This window comes from Anomaloglossus baeobatrachus, chromosome 1 (assembly GCF_048569485.1).
Source record: "Anomaloglossus baeobatrachus isolate aAnoBae1 chromosome 1, aAnoBae1.hap1, whole genome shotgun sequence".
In the NCBI taxonomy this organism is placed as follows: domain Eukaryota; kingdom Metazoa; phylum Chordata; class Amphibia; order Anura; family Aromobatidae; genus Anomaloglossus; species Anomaloglossus baeobatrachus.
In genome coordinates this window covers 171,168,171-171,187,185 of record NC_134353.1, presented here as the reverse complement: position 1 = coordinate 171,187,185, position 19,015 = coordinate 171,168,171, and the positions used below count along the sequence as shown (strand labels likewise).

Sequence of the window (19,015 nt, the reverse complement as noted above, 5' to 3'; positions counted from 1 at the left end):
GCTGAGCTCGCAGCCTGGGTCTGGGGGAGCTCGGTGTGCCCAGTGTGCTGAGCTCGCAGTCTGGGTCTGGGGGAGCTCCGTGTGGTGAGCTCGCAGCCTGGGTCTGGGGGAGCTCCGTGTGGTGAGCTCGCAGCCTGGGTCTGGGGGAGCTCGGTGTGCCCAGTGTGCTGAGCTCGCAGCCTGGGTCTGGGGGAGCTCGGTGTGCCCAGTGTCCTGAGCTCGCAGCCTCGGTCTGGGGGAGCTCGGTGTGCCCAGTGTCCTGAGCTCGCCGCCTGGGTCTGGGGGAGCTCGATGTGCCCAGTGTCCTGAGCTCGCAGCCTGGGTCTGGGGGAGCTCGGTGTGCCCAGTGTCCTGAGCTCGCCGCCTGGGTCTGGGGGAGCTCGATGTGCCCAGTGTCCTGAGCTCGCAGCCTGGGTCTGGGGGAGCTCGGTGTGCCCAGTGTCCTGAGCTCGCCGCCTGGGTCTGGGGGAGCTCGGTGTGCCCAGTGTCCTGAGCTCGCCGCCTGGGTCTGGGGGAGCTCGGTGTGCCCAGTGTCCTGAGCTCGCAGCCTGGGTCTCTGGGGAGCTCGGTGTGCCCAGTGTCCTGAGCTCGCCGCCTGGGTCTGGGGGAGCTCGATGTGCCCAGTGTCCTGAGCTCGCAGCCTGGGTCTGGGGGAGCTCGGTGTGCCCAGTGTCCTGAGCTCGCAGCCTGGGTCTGGGGGAGCTCCGTGTGGTGAGCTCGCAGCCTGGGTCTGGGGGAGCTCGGTGTGCCCAGTGTGCTGAGCTCGCTGTGCCCAGTGTGCTGAGCTCGCAGCCTGGGTCTGGGGGAGCTCGGTGTGCCCAGTGTGCTGAGCTCGCAGTCTGGGTCTGGGGGAGCTCCGTGTGGTGAGCTCGCAGCCTGGGTCTGGGGGAGCTCCGTGTGGTGAGCTCGCAGCCTGGGTCTGGGGGAGCTCGGTGTGCCCAGTGTGCTGAGCTCGCAGCCTGGGTCTGGGGGAGCTCGGTGTGCCCAGTGTCCTGATCTCGCAGCCTCGGTCTGGGGGAGCTCGGTGTGCCCAGTGTCCTGAGCTCGCCGCCTGGGTCTGGGGGAGCTCGATGTGCCCAGTGTCCTGAGCTCGCCGCCTGGGTCTGGGGGAGCTCGATGTGCCCAGTGTCCTGAGCTCGCAGCCTGGGTCTGGGGGAGCTCGATGTGCCCAGTGTCCTGAGCTCGCAGCCTGGGTCTGGGGGAGCTCGGTGTGCCCAGCCGCGCACAAGTTTGTTATTCAGTGCGTGCTGTGTTGCAGTTTGTAGGGGCGTGTAGTGGGCGGAGCGTGTGTGGTAGTGGGCGGGGCCTGTGTAACCTTGCGATGAATGTAATGCACCGGCGCCCAGACACTATAAACACATGCCAGGTAGGCGGTGGGTGATCGCTGCCGCAGTGCCAGCACAACATGAACGGCTTCCCCTCCGAGGACCCGCACCGGGATAGTGGGGGAGAGGTCACCTCCCCCGCAGCTGCTGTAACCCCCCCGGTCCCCTCTGTGGCGCTGGGTCCCCTGAACGGGCAGCTGTGCTGTCTACGGGACGAGGGCGAGCGGTGCTCCCGGCCCGCGGGCAATGCCAGCTTCAGCAAGAGGATCCAGAAGAGCATTTCCCAGAAGAAAGTCAAGATCGACCTGGACAAAACAGTAAGTGCTGCCCGGTGTGCGGAGCCTGGCGCTGCTGCCCGGTGTGCGGAGCCTGGCGCTGCTGCCCGGTGTGCGGAGCCTGGCGCTGCTGCCCGGTGTGCGGAGCCTGGCGCTGCTGCCCGGTGTGCGGAGCCTGGCGCTGCTGCCCGGTGTGCGGAGCCTGGCGCTGCTGCCCGGTGTGCGGAGCCTGGCGCTGCTGCCCGGTGTGCGGAGCCTGGCGCTGCTGCCCGGTGTGCGGAGCCTGGCGCTGCTGCCCGGTGTGCGGAGCCTGGCGCTGCTGCCCGGTGTGGACGGGATCAGCAGGCTGGAGTGTGGGATTAGAGCTGCTCAGCCTGGAGACGGGAGTCACCACAGCGTCTGAGGGACGAGGGTACTCCCTGCGGGGGTGACGGGAGTACTGACAGACACTGCAGGACTGGACGGGAGTACTGACACTGCAGGAGTGGATGGGAGTACCGACACTGCAGGAGTGGATGGGAGTACCGACAGTTCAGGAGTGGATGGGAGTACCGACAGTGACACTGTAGGAGTAGATGGGAGTACCGACAGTACAGGAGTGGATGGGAGTACCGACAGTGACACTGTAGGAGTGGATGGGAGTACCGACAGTACAGGAGTGGATGGGAGTACTGACAGTACAGGAGTGGATGGGAGTACTGACAGTACAGGAGTGGATGGGAGTACCGACAGTGACACTGTAGGAGTAGATGGGAGTACCGACAGTACAGGAGTGGCTGGGAGTACTGACAGTGACACTGTAGGAGTGGATGGGAGTACCGACAGTACAGGAGTGGATGGGAGTACCGACAGTACAGGAGTGGATGGGAGTACTGACAGTGACACTGTAGGAGTAGATGGGAGTACCGACAGTACAGGAGTGGATGGGAGTACCGACAGTGACACTGTAGGAGTAGATGGGAGTACCGACAGTACAGGAGTGGATGGGAGTACTGACAGTACAGGAGTGGATGGGAGTACCGACAGTACAGGAGTGGATGGGAGTACTGACAGTACAGGAGTGGATGGGAGTACTGACAGTGACACTGTAGGAGTAGATGGGAGTACCGACAGTACAGGAGTGGATGGGAGTACCGACAGTGACACTGTAGGAGTAGATGGGAGTACCGACAGTACAGGAGTGGATGGGAGTACTGACAGTACAGGAGTGGATGGGAGTACTGACAGTACAGGAGTGGATGGGAGTACCGACAGTACAGGAGTGGATGGGAGTACTGACAGTACAGGAGTGGATGGGAGTACTGACAGTGACACTGTAGGAGTAGATGGGAGTACCGACAGTACAGGAGCGACTAGAGTATTCACTTCAGGGATGATGGAAGTTCACACTCCGGGCATGTCTACACGTGGAAACAATGCATGTATAAAAACACGTCCACTGCTTCAATCCATACAGGGGAATACACTATATGTACTCATACACCTGTGTGTATTGGTAGATGTATATAATCACACAGTGCACCCATACATGTGTATGCTGGTATATAAACTGTATAAACACATTACATGTCTGCTGTACTGACAGTAAGTATATATATATATATACTAACAAAAGTCAAACAATATATATAACATGTAGCCAGCTCACCACAAAGGAGTTCCTCTTATGCAATGGTCGGTGTTCACCTTGTTCTCTGCAGGGATCCATATATATAAATAAATTTAGAAGAATTGGGATCCAGCAAAAAGATGAAATTTCACCAAAGTTATAAAAATCGTCTTCTTTATTAATCCATGATGTCATACAAACAATAGATGTAAAACTCCACACAAATAATATGCACGCCAGCAGGGGACTACATATTTCAGCGCTATGCGCCTTCTTCACAGTCCACGTCATAATGGAATAATAAAGAAGAAGATTTTTATAACTTTGGTGAAATTTCATCTTTTTGCTGGATCCCAATTCTTGGATATTTGGCTTTGGGATGAAATTTATCTAACACATAAATATTTCACTCTACAGTGATATTTTATCGTGAAATTCGCATTTAAAACATCATTACTGCGTTTTTTTTTCACCGCTGCAATGGCGTTTTAAAGGGAACCTGTCACCAGATTTGTCCCTATGCAACTAAAACTACCATCTTCTGCAGCTCCTCGGCTGCATTCTATGACGGTGCGCCTTGTATGTGGCTCCCTTTTCAGACCGTATCAGAACAAACTTTGGCGTCAAACTATCCAGCACATTGTTGAGGAGCGCCCCCTGAGATCCTACCATGGTGACAAGAAGGATTTCTATATTGTAAATGATAACGCTATTGCATATATAGAAAATCTTGATATTCAAATTTGATTTTTATCCTTTTGATATTTTTCAATCACTGTCTATTGTCTGGTGTTTATTTTTATATGATGGTAAGATATACGTTCATACGATTAAATTCAGACCGCAAAAATAACTTTATAAATATTACCTTTTTGTATGTAAATTTTATCGGAGGGCCTAAAGGGCGGGCTCTCTTTCTCCTTCGTCCCCCCCCTCCTGCCGATGTACGCCGTCCCCTGTGTTGATTTGAATTGATGACGACGATCCCGTTATCCTCCACGCTGTGTCGAAGTCTCGCGCATGCGCCATTATCGTAGGCCACTATCACGGGCCTGTGCACAATCTATCCTGCACGCACGCCGGGGATGTATTTGCTCAGGCACGAGATTATGGGCGCGCTGTGCATGACCTCACCAGCGTCATGCTAGTACCCGCCCATAATTTCGTGCCTGAGCAAATACATCCTGGGCGCGAGCGCAGGATAGTTTGTGCACAGGCCCGCGATAGTGGCCTACGATAACGGTGCATGCGCGAGACTTCGACACAGCGTGGAGGATGACGGGATCGTCGTCATCAATTCAAATCAACACAGGGGACGGTGTACAGCGGCAGGAGGGGGGGACGAAGGAGAAAGAGAGCCCGCCCTTTAGGCTGTACAAAAAAAAATACATAAGAAAAGGTAATATTTATAAAGTTTTTGTGGTCTGAAAAGGGGGGCCATATACAAGGTGCACCGTCATAGAATGCAGCCAAGGAGCTGCAGAAGGTGATAGTTTTAGTTGCATAGGATAAAATCTGGTGACAGGTTCCCTTTAAATGTAGACTCCGGCCCCGTGTCTTAGGGTATGTGCGCACGTTGCTTTTTACCTGCTTTTTACCTGCTTTTTTGCTGCTTTTTCTTCTGCGCTGTTTAATGCCAAAATGGATGTGTTCTTCTATTCAAGCAAAGTCTATGGGAATTTGGGTTTCTTGTTCACACTATGTTGTTCAAAATGCTGCCTTTTTGTGGCAGAACTTTGGTCAAAAACTCAGCTTTTCAAAGAAGCAACATGTCAATTGTTTTTGCCATTTGGGTTTTGCACTGCAAAGCTGAGTTTTTGACCAAAGTTCTGCCACAAAAAGGCAGCATTTTGAACAACATAGTGTGAACAAGAAACCCAAATTCCCATAGACTTTGCTTGAATAGAAGAACACATCCATTTTGGCATTAAACAGCGCAGAAGAAAAAGCAGCAAAAAAGCAGGTAAAAAGCAACGTGCGCACATACCCTTATACTCACCTTCCGGCATTTTCATACTTTACGAACACCGCTCTGGTCCCGCAGTACCATGTTGTGCCTGTACCTATTGACTGGCTGGAAGTCAGAAATTATGTCACAAGCTCTCTATACAAGTCTATATGAGCAAGAACGATGCTTCCATACAGTTGTGTTTAGTTGTGACCTCTGGCGCCCTCCATGGGATACCGGAGCTGCCGGCAGGTCACTTTTCAGTGCCGACAGACCTGCGTGGTGCTAGAAAAGTATGAAGGTGACGAAAGGTGAGTGTAGGATAGGGCTCAGAGGACTTCGATTCAAAGCAAACACTGTAGTGGTACGTTTAAGTAGAAGCGGCAATCATGATTTTCTCATCTCAATTTATTGAAACATAAGCCAACAATAATAGCGGGTACCCCCCCCCCCCCCCAAATGTCAATGTCTCAGTAACTTCTCATGTGGCCTTGATATCTCATGCCTCATGCTGTTCACAAGTGGAGTTATTGTCTCCTGAGGCATGGCATCATGAAGGGCGGCCCTCATTGATGTTCTGGGGTGCAGAGTTTTGAACCTCTACATGGCGAATCAGCTGATTCCATAGGTTTTCTGTGGGATTCAGGTCTGTAGATAGTGCAGCCGCTGTATTTGAGGTTCCCCAGCAGCTGTTCCCTAATGATGAGATCTTGATGAAGTGGAGCATTAGCATCCATGAAGATGAAACCAGGCCTGTGCTGTTCATGCACATGCACATGCACAATGACTGGATTAATGATCTTATGCTAGTAGTAGGGGCTGTCACTGTACCATTCACACAGTGTAGAGCAGTTCAGTATTCATTAGATCAGGCGTCTCAAACTCTGCTGGGTGTATGGGCCGTACAGAGGAAAAAAATTTGGGGGGCCGCATTCTTTGCAGGACGAAGTGACTTTTTTATTTGTACCATATATTTTTTTTTTTTTTTTTTTACACACATTTGGATCTCTGATTTTGAACTTGTTTATTATAACAAATGTGCACATACTTTGGTTAAGTATATATAAAAAACAAAATTGATGGTAAAAAAGGTCATGCCTTATTTTGTTGTTGTTTGGTTTTTTTTTTCATTTTTTTTTCTTTTTTACATTTTATCCCTTTCTTGTAACTAATAGTGTTACAATTATCACTATATAGAAATTTTGGCCAACATCTTTTAGTTATGCTCCCCATCTTGTTGTAATATGCCCATCCTTGTCCCCTTGTAGTATTGGTCCCCATCCTACAGTAATGTGCTCATCCTTGTCCCCATCCTATAGTGATGTTCCCCATCCTTGTCCCCATCTTATTGTAATGTGCCCATCCTGTAGTAATGTGTCCAGCCTTGTCCCCATCTTATAGCTTTGTCCCCTAGGAGCAATCTCCCTATCCTGTAGTACTGTCCCCATCCTATAGTTGTCCCATTCTATAGTAATGTCCCCATCCTATAGTAATGTGCCAACCTTGTCCCCATCCTATAGTAATGTCCCCAGCCTTGTGCCCATCCTGTAGTAATGTGTCCATCCTTGTCCCCATCCTATAGTAATGTCCCTATCCTATACAAATGTCCCCAGCCTTATCCCTATCCTATAGTAAGGTTTCCCATCCTTGTCCCCTTGTAGTAATGCCCCTATCCTGTAGTACTGTGCCCATCCTAGTCTCCATCCTATAGTAATGACCTCAGCCTTGTCCCCATTCTATAGTAATGTCCCCATCCAATAATATCGTGCCCATCCTTGTAATGTCCCCATCCTTTAGTAATGTCCCCAGCCTTGTCCCCATCCTATAGTTATGTGCCCACCTTGTCCCTATTCTATAGTAATGTGCCCATCTTGTCCCTATTCTATAGTAATGTGCCCATCCTTTAGTAATGTCACCACCTTGTCCCTGTTCTATAGTAATGTGCCCATCCAATAATATTGTGCCCATCCTTGTAATGTCCCCAGTCTTGTCCTCATCATATAGTAATGTGCCCACCTTGTCCCTATTCTATAGTAATGTGCCCACCTTGTCCCCATCCTATAGTGGCAGCGCCTGAAAGTGGGCAGTGGCGCTATAACTTACCGATCGCTCTCCTCAGCTTCCACAGACACAGAAGTGAAGTTGAGGGGGCGGTCTCCGGCCCCAGATTCACGGTCATTGGAGAGATCAGTCACAAGGCCGATCTCTCCAATCAGAGCTGGGGGCAGGTGAAACAGCGGTCACCCAGCGCCAGCCAATGATCAGAGCTATAGCTGCACTGATCATGGCTGGATTTCAATGTTTTCAGCCATTTTCAATGGCTAAAACATTACAGCGGCTGTGATTGGCTGAGTGGCGTTCGTCAGCCAATTACAGCTTCCGTAGGTCCGGGGAGGAGACACCACCCCTCCTGAGGTCCCCTCCTCCCCGAATCTAAGGTATTTGCAAAGCGATCGCAGCCTTCGGGGCCGCAATTTCGCCATGACGTACTGGGTACGTCATGGGTCCTTAAGTACCAGGGAGCCATGACATACCCGGTACGTCATAGGTCGCTAAGGGGTTAATATATATATATATATATATATATATATATATATATATATATATATATATATATACATACACACACCAGGGCTGTGGAGTCGGTAAGCCAAACCTTCGACTCCGACTCCGACTCCTCAAATTCTCTTGCACCGACTCCGGCTCCGACTCCGACTCCTACATATATTGCTTAGTTAGGTGAAAAATTTATTGTAGTACATGAATATGTGTATGTGAACATCAGACATTTAATAATTTTTATGATACGATAATCAAGATATTTGGATAGAACATAAAATATATTTATTTGAATACAACTTTAGAACACAAAAAACTGTAATAAATTGTAAATATGTAATACACTATGTAATATACAGTAGATTACATATATATCTTGTGTGTGTATATACACTGTGTGTGTATATATATATATATATATATATATATATATATATATATATATATATATATATATATATATATTACATATTTACAATTTATTAGTTTTTTGTGTTCTAAAGTTGTATTCCAATAAATATTTTATGTTCTATCCAAATATCTTGATTATTGTATCATAAAAACAATTAAATGTCTGATGTTCACATTGTACTACAATAAATTTTTCACTTAAATATAAGCATTATACTAAATGTTATTATTTAGTAAAATATTCAGCACATTCTGCATTGCACTCCTGTCCCCAATTTATTATATATTTTAGGAGTCGGAGTCGGTGCATTTTATACCGACTCCGACTCCACCAAAATGAGCTCCGACTCCGACTCCACGACTCCGACTCCGACTCCACAGCCCTGATACACACATACACACAATGAAAAAAACACCATTCTTCTCACCTGTCCCGCGTTCCCTCGGCTGCCTCATCCCTGCTTCTTGCTGTCTGCAGGGCCGTGCCCCCGTTGACTATCGCGGCAGCAGCCCCTGTCAGCGATTTATGTGATGACTGTTTTGCCGCAGAGCGCTTGACTCTGAGAGCGCAGCGCCAGCTAAACATTCATCTAAAAGTGCAGACAGTGGCTGCGGTCGGCCCCTGCACCGGCTGCGATAGTTAACAGGGACATGGGCCTTGGGGCCGCACGACGCAGCCTGAGGGTCCGCATGCGACCCGCGGGCCGCGTGTTTGAGACCTCTGCATTAGATGCACCTGCCCATACTGTAACACGACCGCCACCAAAGGCTCGTCTGGTGACAACAGTGGCTGATGCAGAACACTCTCCTTGATGTCTCCAATATCGTTGGCAGCCATCATTTCTGCTCAGTGTGAATCAGCTTTGATCAGTGAGCAGCACTAAGGCCCTGGTCCCTAGTCCAGCGTAGATGCCACCTGTACCTGGTGTGGTCAGGTACCACGCAGACCACACTGGTGTAAACAGTTTATTATGGTCTGACGTGACGCTTGGTGCTGCTCACCTCCCTTACATGTGCGGCATTCATTATCTGGATCTGAAGGGCATTGGTCACAATGAAGCGGTCATCAGTGTGGGATATGGCCAAAGGACGTCCACTTCTATGCCTTACTATTGAAACATTGAACTGTTGGACATGTGAATTCAGAAGTTTAGAGAAGGTCACATGAAGATCACCTGAAAGGGTTAGAGGGCAATGTAGGATCATCTTAAAATTACACCCAAAAGCCAAGTAGCACTATTTTGTATAATATATATATATATATATATATATATATAATATATTACTCATACTTTTCATATACTGGTATATCCCCTGTATACACACACACACATTACATATATATTGTACTCATACTTTGTGTATACTGGTATATCCCCTGTATACACACACATTACATATATATTGTACTCAGGGCCGGCGCCAGCACCCGGCAAACCCGGTCAAATGCCGGGGCCCTGAGCTGCCGGGGGGGCCCCACTCGCGGTGGCAGGAGTGGCGCACCACTACTCAGGGGGGCCCGGTGGCCGTGCTGTCACCGCCCTCCGCCGAGGATCGCGCTTTCAATTGCTTCGGCATCGCAGGTGCCGATACAATTGAGAGCAATGACGAGAGAGTGAGCGGCGCGCTCTCTTATCATTCTCCCCGCTGTGACTGTCGGCGTTCTTCTGACAGCTCTGCAGCAGAGCGCGGTGACGTCATCACTGCGCGCCTGCTGAGAGGTCAGAGCGAGCGACAGCAATGGACGACGCGCCGAGGAGACCGGATCAGCGGGGGAACGAGGAGAAGTGAGCCGCCCCTCTACTGACACTAGGCTCCCCTGACTGTCGCATTGTCGGCCACTACACAGTGGCACTAGTACACATAGGGGCCCGGCAGCCGCTCTGCAGAGCCGGCTGCCGGGCCCCTATGTGTAGTGCCGCTGTGTAGTGGCCGACAATGCGACAGTCAGGGGAGCCCAGTGTCAGTAGAGGGGCCCCTGAACTGGAGAGGCCACCAGCCGTTTCTGAGCTGCAGGAGGGCTCCTGACCTGCACAGAAGACGGAATAAGCCATCCTGCAGGACCTGCGATGATGTCACTCCCATGTGACTGTGTGGGAGGAGACACAGGATGCCGGGCAGAAAGCAAGAGGAGATTTGCAGGAGATTTGGACACATGACTGGTAATAAGAAAAGAGGGGACATGAGGGGAAAGGGGGCTGCAGGGTGAGTGGCATGTGAGGGGTGCAGACTGTGACAGAAGGATGTGAAGGGGTTCAGAATGTTTGAGAGGGGTAAGTTGGGGTACAGGCAGGGTGAGATGTGTGGGCAGGGTGTGTGAGATATGGGGGTGTAGTGTGTGTGATCTGGGGGGTGCAGGCTGTATGGGGAGCAGGGTGTGTTACATATGGGGGTGTAGTGTGTGTGATCTGGGGGGTGCAGGCTGTGTGGGGAGCAGGGTGTGTGAGATATGGGGGTGTAGTGTGTGTGATATGGGGGTGCAGGCTGTATGGGGAGCAGGGTGTGGGAGATATGGGGGCAGGGGAGTAACTACCGCGGTCGCGGGGGTCGGAAGGAGAAGAGAGGTACTTGTTTTTTTATTTTGCTGGCTGCATGACACATGGAGGCCTGGGGGTGCTGGCTGAATGATACATGGAGGTCTATGGGACTACATAATAAACATGAAGGACACCTTATACATGGACTAGGGGTGCATTATACATGGAGGAGTATGGGGCTGCATAATACAAAATGAAGGACACCTTATACATGGAATATAGGGGTGCATTATACATGGAGGAGTATGGGGCTGCATAATACAATATGATGATTTATGGCGCTACATTATAATACATATAGGACTATGGGGGCTACATTATAATATATGGAGGCTACCTTATACATGGACTATGGGTGTGCGATATAAAACTGGAGGCCTATGTGGTGCAGTATAATATATGGAGAACTATAGGGTGAATTATAATACATGGAGAACTATGGGGAAATGCATTGTAATACATGAAGAACTATGGGGGTGCATTCTAATATATCAAGGGTTATGTGGGACCCTTTATATTATACGGAAGGCTATGTGGGGGCCATTATAGTATTTGGAGATCTATATACAAGGGGGGACAAAGATACAAGTATGGGATGGAAATGTTTTGTCCTGAGGGAAAAAGGCTCTTTCCCTCAGCACCCAGCTTTCCCATGCTCTGCTGTACATCTCTCAGCACCCAGCTTTCCCATGCTCTGATATGGGAAAGCTGGGTGCTGAGGGAAAGATGTATAGCAGAGCATGGGGAAGCTGGGTGCTGAGGACAAGATGGATATCAGAACATGGGAAAGCAGGGTACTGATAGAGGGATTTCAGATCATGGGAAACCTGGGTGCTGAGGGTAAGAGCCAAGTGTCAGCGTCATTATCCTGTACCCCAAGTGTCAGTGTCATTATTCCGTACCCTAAGTCTCTGTGTACGTGGAGGGGGGCCCCGGTCCAAATTTTCACCAGGGCCCATCAAACTCTAGTTACGCCACTGAGTATTAATCACTGTATTCTACATGAGGGTGCCTACTGCTATCTGGCTCTGCACTGTGCTGTATACAGGCTGTGCTATGTTATATAGCACAGCCTGTATATAGCACAGTGCAGAGCCAGATAGCAATAGGCACCCTCATGTAGCATACAGCTTGTATATAGCCTATATACAAGCTGTATGCTACATGAGGGTGCCTATTGCTATCTGGCTCTGCACTGTGCTATATACAGGCTGTGCTATATACAAGCTGTATGCTACATGAGGGTACCTAATGCTATCTGGCTCTGCACTGTGCTGTCTGGGTCTGCACTGTACTATATAGGTCTGTGTACTACATGAGGATACCTAATGCTATCTGGCTCTGCACTGTGGTATATAGAGGCTGTATACTACATGAGGGTGCCTAATGCTATCTGACTCTGCAATGTACTATATAGGGGCTCTGCACTACATGAGGGTGCTTAATGCTATCTGGCTCTGCACTGTGGTATTTAGGGGCTATATACTACATGAAGGTGCCTAATGCTATATGTGTCTGCATTGTGCTATATGTGGGCTGTATACTACATGAAGGTGCTTAATGCTATCTAGGTCTGCATTGTGCTATATGGGGGCTGCTTAATGTTATATGGGGGCTGCATTGTGCTATATGGGGGCTGCTTAATGTTATATGGGGGCTGCATAGTGCATATGGGGGCTACATAATACTATATGGAGGACAATGGGGGCTGCAAACTACTATACCCCCAGAGTTGTATGTCCCCTCCACCCAGGTGCTGTATACCCCCTCAGATCTGTATGTCCCCCCCCCACCCCAGAGCTGTATACCCCCAGAGCTGCATGTCACCCCCCCACCTCACAGCTCTTTGTCCCCCCCACCTCAGTCACTGCCCTCCTCTAGAGCTGCATGCCCCCCATTGCTGTATACCCCTTTCCTCAGTAATATATATTCCCCCAGTAATGTGTTTGTCCCCAGCCTCTCTTGTGATGTATATACAGCAGTGTTAGTGTGCTCTATGTGCGGCCATGTCTGTTAGACAAGCCGGAAGGTGAGTGAGGCTGTTGCCGGCTTCCCAATATTAGAAATATATATATACAGGATAAATATATAAAAATGTGTGTGTGTGTGTGTGTGCATGTATGATGTATATCTATGTATGTCAGTGTATATGACTGTGTCTAGATTTATGTCTATTTATGTGTTTTTGTGAATTTCTCTTTAAATATATATGTGTACGTATGCCTGTATGTGTATGCATCTGTGCATGTCTATGTGTGGATGGGGCCCACTGAGACTCTTTCGCCCAAGGCCCACAAAAACCTGGAGCCGGCCCTGATTGTACTCATACATTGCATATACTGATATATCCCCTGTATACACAATTACATATATATTGTACTCATACTTTGCATATACTGATATATCCCCTGTATACACATTACATATATATTGTACTCATACTTTGCATATACTGATATATCCCCTGTATACACACATTACATATATATTGTACTCATACTTTGCATATACTGATATATCCCCTGTATACACACATTACATATATATTGTACTCATGCATATACTGGTGTATAAACATATATTACATGTATATTGTACACACTATGCATATACTGGTGTATAAACACATATTACATGTATACTGTACTCATACTGTGCATACACCGGCATACCCCCGTCTCCTGCAGACACCATCCTTGTATGTAGTCACTGTGTGTCGCTGCTGCCGTTCTCGGTGCAGGCGCCATGTCTCCCACCCGCAGGGGGCGCTGGAGGTGCCGCCCTGTGTGGGGCAGATGCTGTGCCCGGTGCTTAGCGCTGAGGTGGCGGGAGGGCACCGTGCACCGGAGACCGCTGCAGGCTGGGACGGCTCACTACAGACAAGTGGTGGATTATGTGCAGAGTGAAGAGGGGCACATACTGAGCAGTGACTGCAGCCTCCTGCCCCATCACTGCACAGGTGACTGCAGTCTATTGTTCCCTGTGAGCAGCCATGTCAGGCAGTGCGGCGGATTACTGACAGGAAGTGCAGCGTGCACATGACAGCTGGACACTGCGGCACATACAGGCATCGTGCTGGCTGGCCTCGTGTAACGCGCATTATTCCCGCCGCACAGAATCCTGGGAGCTGTAGTCCTTTGCTCGGTGTTGCTGGAGAGTTCACTGTGAGAAGTGAAACTTGTCTGCTGTTATTCCATCATGGCCGCTGCGGAGCTGCTACAAGTCTCCAGTGCTCCTGCAGGCCCATGTTATTAGTGCGGCCATGTGCACGATGCTGAAGTTGGTTTCTTATTCGTCAGTTTCTTATTCGGCAATTTAGTTTTTTCAGTTTTTTTATGCATTTATCAACAAAAATGACACATGACAATAATAAAATACAATGCACTGAGGTGCCCTAATATACATACACTCAAAACCAGCTGCGAAAATTATAAAACTGGCAAAAAAATGGGCATCAAAGTGGGCACCAAAGTATGTTAGTGAAAGGGTTAAATGGCTTTGGGCCACTGATCTAACACCACAATTACCTATCTAGTGATGCCCCTAACCAAACTCAAGTGTCTCCAGCCTGGCCCAAAGGGGTTCTGGGCATCAAAACTGGCATCAAAGTGGGCACACAGCCAATTTTCACAGATTTGAATAAGTAACCAGTGTTTTTGAGGGGTTAAATGGCTTTGGGCCACTGATCTCACACCACATTTACATACCTAGTGATGCCACACATCAAATTCAGATCACTCCAGCCTGGCCCAAACAGGTTCTGGGCATCAGAACTGGCATCAAAGTGGGCAAAACCCCAGTTTTCACAGATTTGAAAAAGTAACCAGTGTTTTTGAGGGGTTAAATGACTTTGGGCCACTGATCTGACACCACATTTACATACCTAGTGATGCCCCATATCAAATTCAGATCACTCCAGCCTGGCCCAAACAGGTTCTGGGCATCAGAACTGGCATCAAAGTGGGCAAAACCCCAGTTTTCACAGATTTGAATAAGTAACCAGTGTTTTTGAGGGTTAAATGGCTTTGGGCCACTGACCTCACACCACATTTACATACCTAGTGATGACACACATAAAATTCAGATCACTCCAGCCTGGCCCAAACAGGTTCTGGGCATCAGAACTGGCATCAAAGTGGGCAAAAACCCAGTTTTCACAGATTTGAATAAGTAACCAGTGTTTTTGAGGGTTAAATGGCTTTGGGCCACTGACCTCACACCACATTTACATACCTAGTGATGCCACACATCAAATTCAGATCACTCCAGCCTGGCCCAAACAGGTTCTGGGCATCAGAACTGGCATCAAAGTGGTAAAAATCCCAGTTTTCACAGATTTGAATAAGTAACCAGTGTTTTTGAGGGGTTAAATGGCTTTGGGCCACTGATCTCACACCACATTTACATACCTAGTGATGCCACACATCACATTCAGATCACTCCAGCCTGGCCCAAACAGGTTCTGGGCATCAGAACTGGCATCAAAGTGGGCAAAACCCACTTTTCACAGATTTGAATAAGTAACCAGTGTTTTTGAGGGGTTAAATGGCTTTGGGCCACTGATCTCACACCACATTTACATACCTAGTGATGCCACACATCAAATTCAGATCACTCCAGCCTGGCCCAAACAGGTTCTGGGTATCAGAACTGGCATCAAAGTGGGCAAAACCCACTTTTCACAGATTTGAATAAGTAACCAGTGTTTTTGAGGGGTTAAATGGCTTTGGGCCACTGATCTGACACCACATTTACATACCTAGTGATGCCACACATCAAATTCAGATCACTCCAGCCTGGCCCAAACAGGTTCTGGGCATCAGAACTGGCATCAAAGTGGGCAAAACCCCAGTTTTCACAGATTTGAATAAGTAACTGGTGTTTTTGAGGGGTTAAATGTCTTTGCACCACTGATCTCACACCACATTTACATACCTAGGGATGACACACATAAAATTCAGATCACTTTAGCCTGGCCCAAACAGGTTCTGGGCATCAGAACTGGCATCAAAGTGGGCAAAACCCACTTTTCACAGATTTGAATAAGTAACCAGTGTTTTTGAGGGGTTAAATGGCTTTGGGCCACTGATCTCACACCACATTTACATACCTAGTGATGCCACACATCAAATTTAGATCACTTCAGCCTGGCCCAAACAGGTTCTGGGCATCAGAACTGGCATCAATGTGGTAAAAATCCCAGTTTTCACAGATTTGAATAAATAACAGGTGTTTTTGAAGGGTTAAATGGCTTTGGGCCACTGACCTCACACCACATTTACATACCTAGTGATGACACACATCAAATTCAGATCACTCCAGCCTGGCCCAAACAGGTTCTGGGTATCAGAACTGGCATCAAAGTGGGCAAAACCCACTTTTCACAGATTTGAATAAGTAACCAGTGTTTTTGAGGGGTTAAATGGCTTTGGGCCACTGATCTGACACCACATTTACATACCTAGTTATGCCGCACATCAAATTCAGATCACTCCAGCCTGGCCCAAACAGGTTCTGGGCATCAGAACTGGCATCAAAGTGGGCAAAACCCCAGTTTTCACAGATTTGAATAAGTAACTGGTGTTTTTGAGGGGTTAAATGTCTTTGGGCCACTGATCTCACACCACATTTACATACCTAGTGCTGCCACACAACAAATTCAGATCACTCCAGCCTGGCCCAAACAGGTTCTGGGCATCAGAACTGGCATCAAAGTGGGCAAAACCCACTTTTCACAGATTTGAATAAGTAACCAGTGTTTTTGAGGGGTTAAATGGCTTTGGGCCACTGATCTCACACCACATTTACATACCTAGTGATGACACACATCAAATTCAGATCACTCCAGCCTGGCCCAAACAGGTTCTGGGCATCAGAACTGGCATCAAAGTGGGCAAAACCCCAGTTTTCACAGATTTGAATAAGTAACCAGTGTTTTTTGAGGGGTTAAATGGCTTTGGGCCACTGATCTGACACCACATTTACATACCTAGTGTTGCCACACATCAAATTCAGATCACTCCAGCCTGGCCCAAACAGGTTCTGGGCATCAGAACTGGCATCAAAGTGGGCAAAACCCACTTTTCACAGATTTGAATAAGTAACCAGTGTTTTTGAGGGGTTAAATGGCTTTGGGCCACTGATCTGACACTACATTTACATACCTAGTGATGCTGCACATCAAATTCAGATCACTCCAGCCTGGCCCAAACAGGTTCTGGGCATCAGAACTGGCATCAAAGTGGGCAAAACCCACTTTTCACAGATTTGAATAAGTAACTGGTGTTTTTGACGGGTTAAATGTCTTTGCACCACTGATCTCACACCACATTTACATACCTAGTGCTGCCACACATCAAATTCAGATCACTCCAGTCTGGCCCAAACAGGTTCTGGGCATCAGAACTGGCATCAAAGTGGGCAAAACCCACTTTTCACAGATTTGAATAAGTAACCAGTGTTTTTGAGGGGTTAAATGGCTTTGGGCCACTGATTTCACACCACATTTACATACCTAGTGATGCCCCAGATCAAATTCATATCACTCCAGCCTGGCCCAAACAGGTTCTGGGCATCAGAACTGGCATCAAAGTGGGCAAAACCCACTTTTCACAGATTTGAATAAGTAACCAGTGTTTTTGAGGGGTTAAATGGCTTTGGGCCACTGATTTCACACCACATTTACATACCTAGTGATGCCACACATCAAATTCAGATCACTTTAGCCTGGCCCAAACAGGTTCTGGGCATCATAACTGGCATCAAAGTGGGCAAAACCCCAGTTTTCACAGATTTGAATAAGTAACTGGTGTTTTTGAGGGGTTAAATGGCTTTGGGCCACTGATCTCACACCACATTTACATACCTAGTGATGCCATACATCAAATTCAGATCACTCCAGCCTGTTTGGGCCAGGCTGGAGTGATCTGAATTTGATGTGTGGCATCACTAGGTATGTAAATGTGGTGTGAGGTCAGTGGCCCAAAGCCATTTAACCCTTCAAAAACACCAGTTACTTATTCAAATCTGTGAAAACTGGGATTTTTACCACTTTGATGCCAGTTCTGATGCCCAGAACCTGTTTGGGCTAGGCTAAAGTGATCTGAATTTGATGTGTGGCATCACTAGGTATGTAAATGTGGTGTGAGATCAGTGGCCCAAAGCCATTTAACCCTTCAAAAACACCAGTTACTTATTCAAATCTGTGAAAACTGGGATTTTTACCACTTTGATGCCAGTTCTGATGCCCAGAACCTGTTTGGGCCAGGCTAAAGTGATCTGAATTTTATGTGTGTCATCACTAGGTATGTAAATGTGGTGTGAGGTCAGTGGCCCAAAGCCATTTAACCCCTCAAAAACACTGGTTACTTATTCAAATCTGTGAAAAGTGGGTTTTGCCCACTTTGATGCCAGTTCTGATGCCCAGAACCTGTTTGGGCCAGGCTAAAGTGATCTGAATTTTATGTGTGTCATCACTAGGTATGTAAATATGGTGTGAGGTCAGTGGCCCAAAGCCATTTAACCCCTCAAAAACACTGGTTACTTATTCAAATCTGTGAAAAGTGGGTTTTGCCCACTTTGATGCCAGTTCTGATGCCCAGAACCTGTTTGGGCCAGGCTGTAGTGATCTGAATTTGATGTGTGTCATCACTAGGTATGTAAATGTGGTGTGAGGTCAGTGGCCCAAAGCCATTTAACCCCTCAAAAACACTGGTTACTTATTCAAATTTGTGAAAAGTGGGTTTTGCCCACTTTGATGCCAGTTCTGATGCCCAGAACCTGTTTGGGCCAGGCTGGAGTGATCTGAATTTGATGTGTGGCATCACTAGGTATGTAAATGTTGTGTGAGATCAGTGGCCCAAAGCCATTTAACCCCTCAAAAACACTGGTTACTTATTCAAATCTGTGAAAAGTGGGTTTTGCCCACTTTGATGCCAGTTCTGATGCCCAGAACCTGTTTGGGCCAGGCTGGAGTGATCTGAATTTGATGTGTGTCATCACTGGATATGTAAATGTGGTGTCAGATCAGTGGCCCAAAGCCATTTAACCCCTCAAAAACACTGGTTACTTATTCAAATCTGTGAAAACTGGGGTTTTGCCCATCTTGATACCAGTTCTGATGCCCAGAACCTGTTTGGACCAGGCTGGAGTGATCTGAATTTGATGTGTGGTATCACTGGGTATGTAAATGTGGTGTGAGGTCAGTGGCCCAAAGCCATTTAACCCTTCAAAAACACCAGTTACTTATTCAAATCTGTGAAAACTGGGGTTTTGCCCACTTTGATGCCAGTTCTGATGCCCAGAACCTGTTTGGGCCAGGCTGGAGTGATCTGAATTTGATGTGTGGCATC

The 19,015-nt window shown here is 48.0% G+C and overlaps 1 protein-coding gene across 2 annotated transcripts in view; it reads left to right on the top strand.

Moving 5' to 3' along the window:
* The first annotated feature begins 1,302 nt into the window (after positions 1-1,302).
* The window catches only part of SAP30 (Sin3A associated protein 30), a 64,351-nt gene continuing 46,638 nt past the window's right edge, over positions 1,303-19,015 (top strand). For both annotated transcript variants that reach the window (XM_075334941.1, XM_075334934.1), the window contains exon 1: positions 1,303-1,642. In XM_075334941.1, coding sequence (XP_075191056.1) covers positions 1,406-1,642 — 237 coding nt within the window. In that variant the 5' untranslated portion in view covers positions 1,303-1,405. The remainder of the gene's footprint in view (positions 1,643-19,015) is intronic.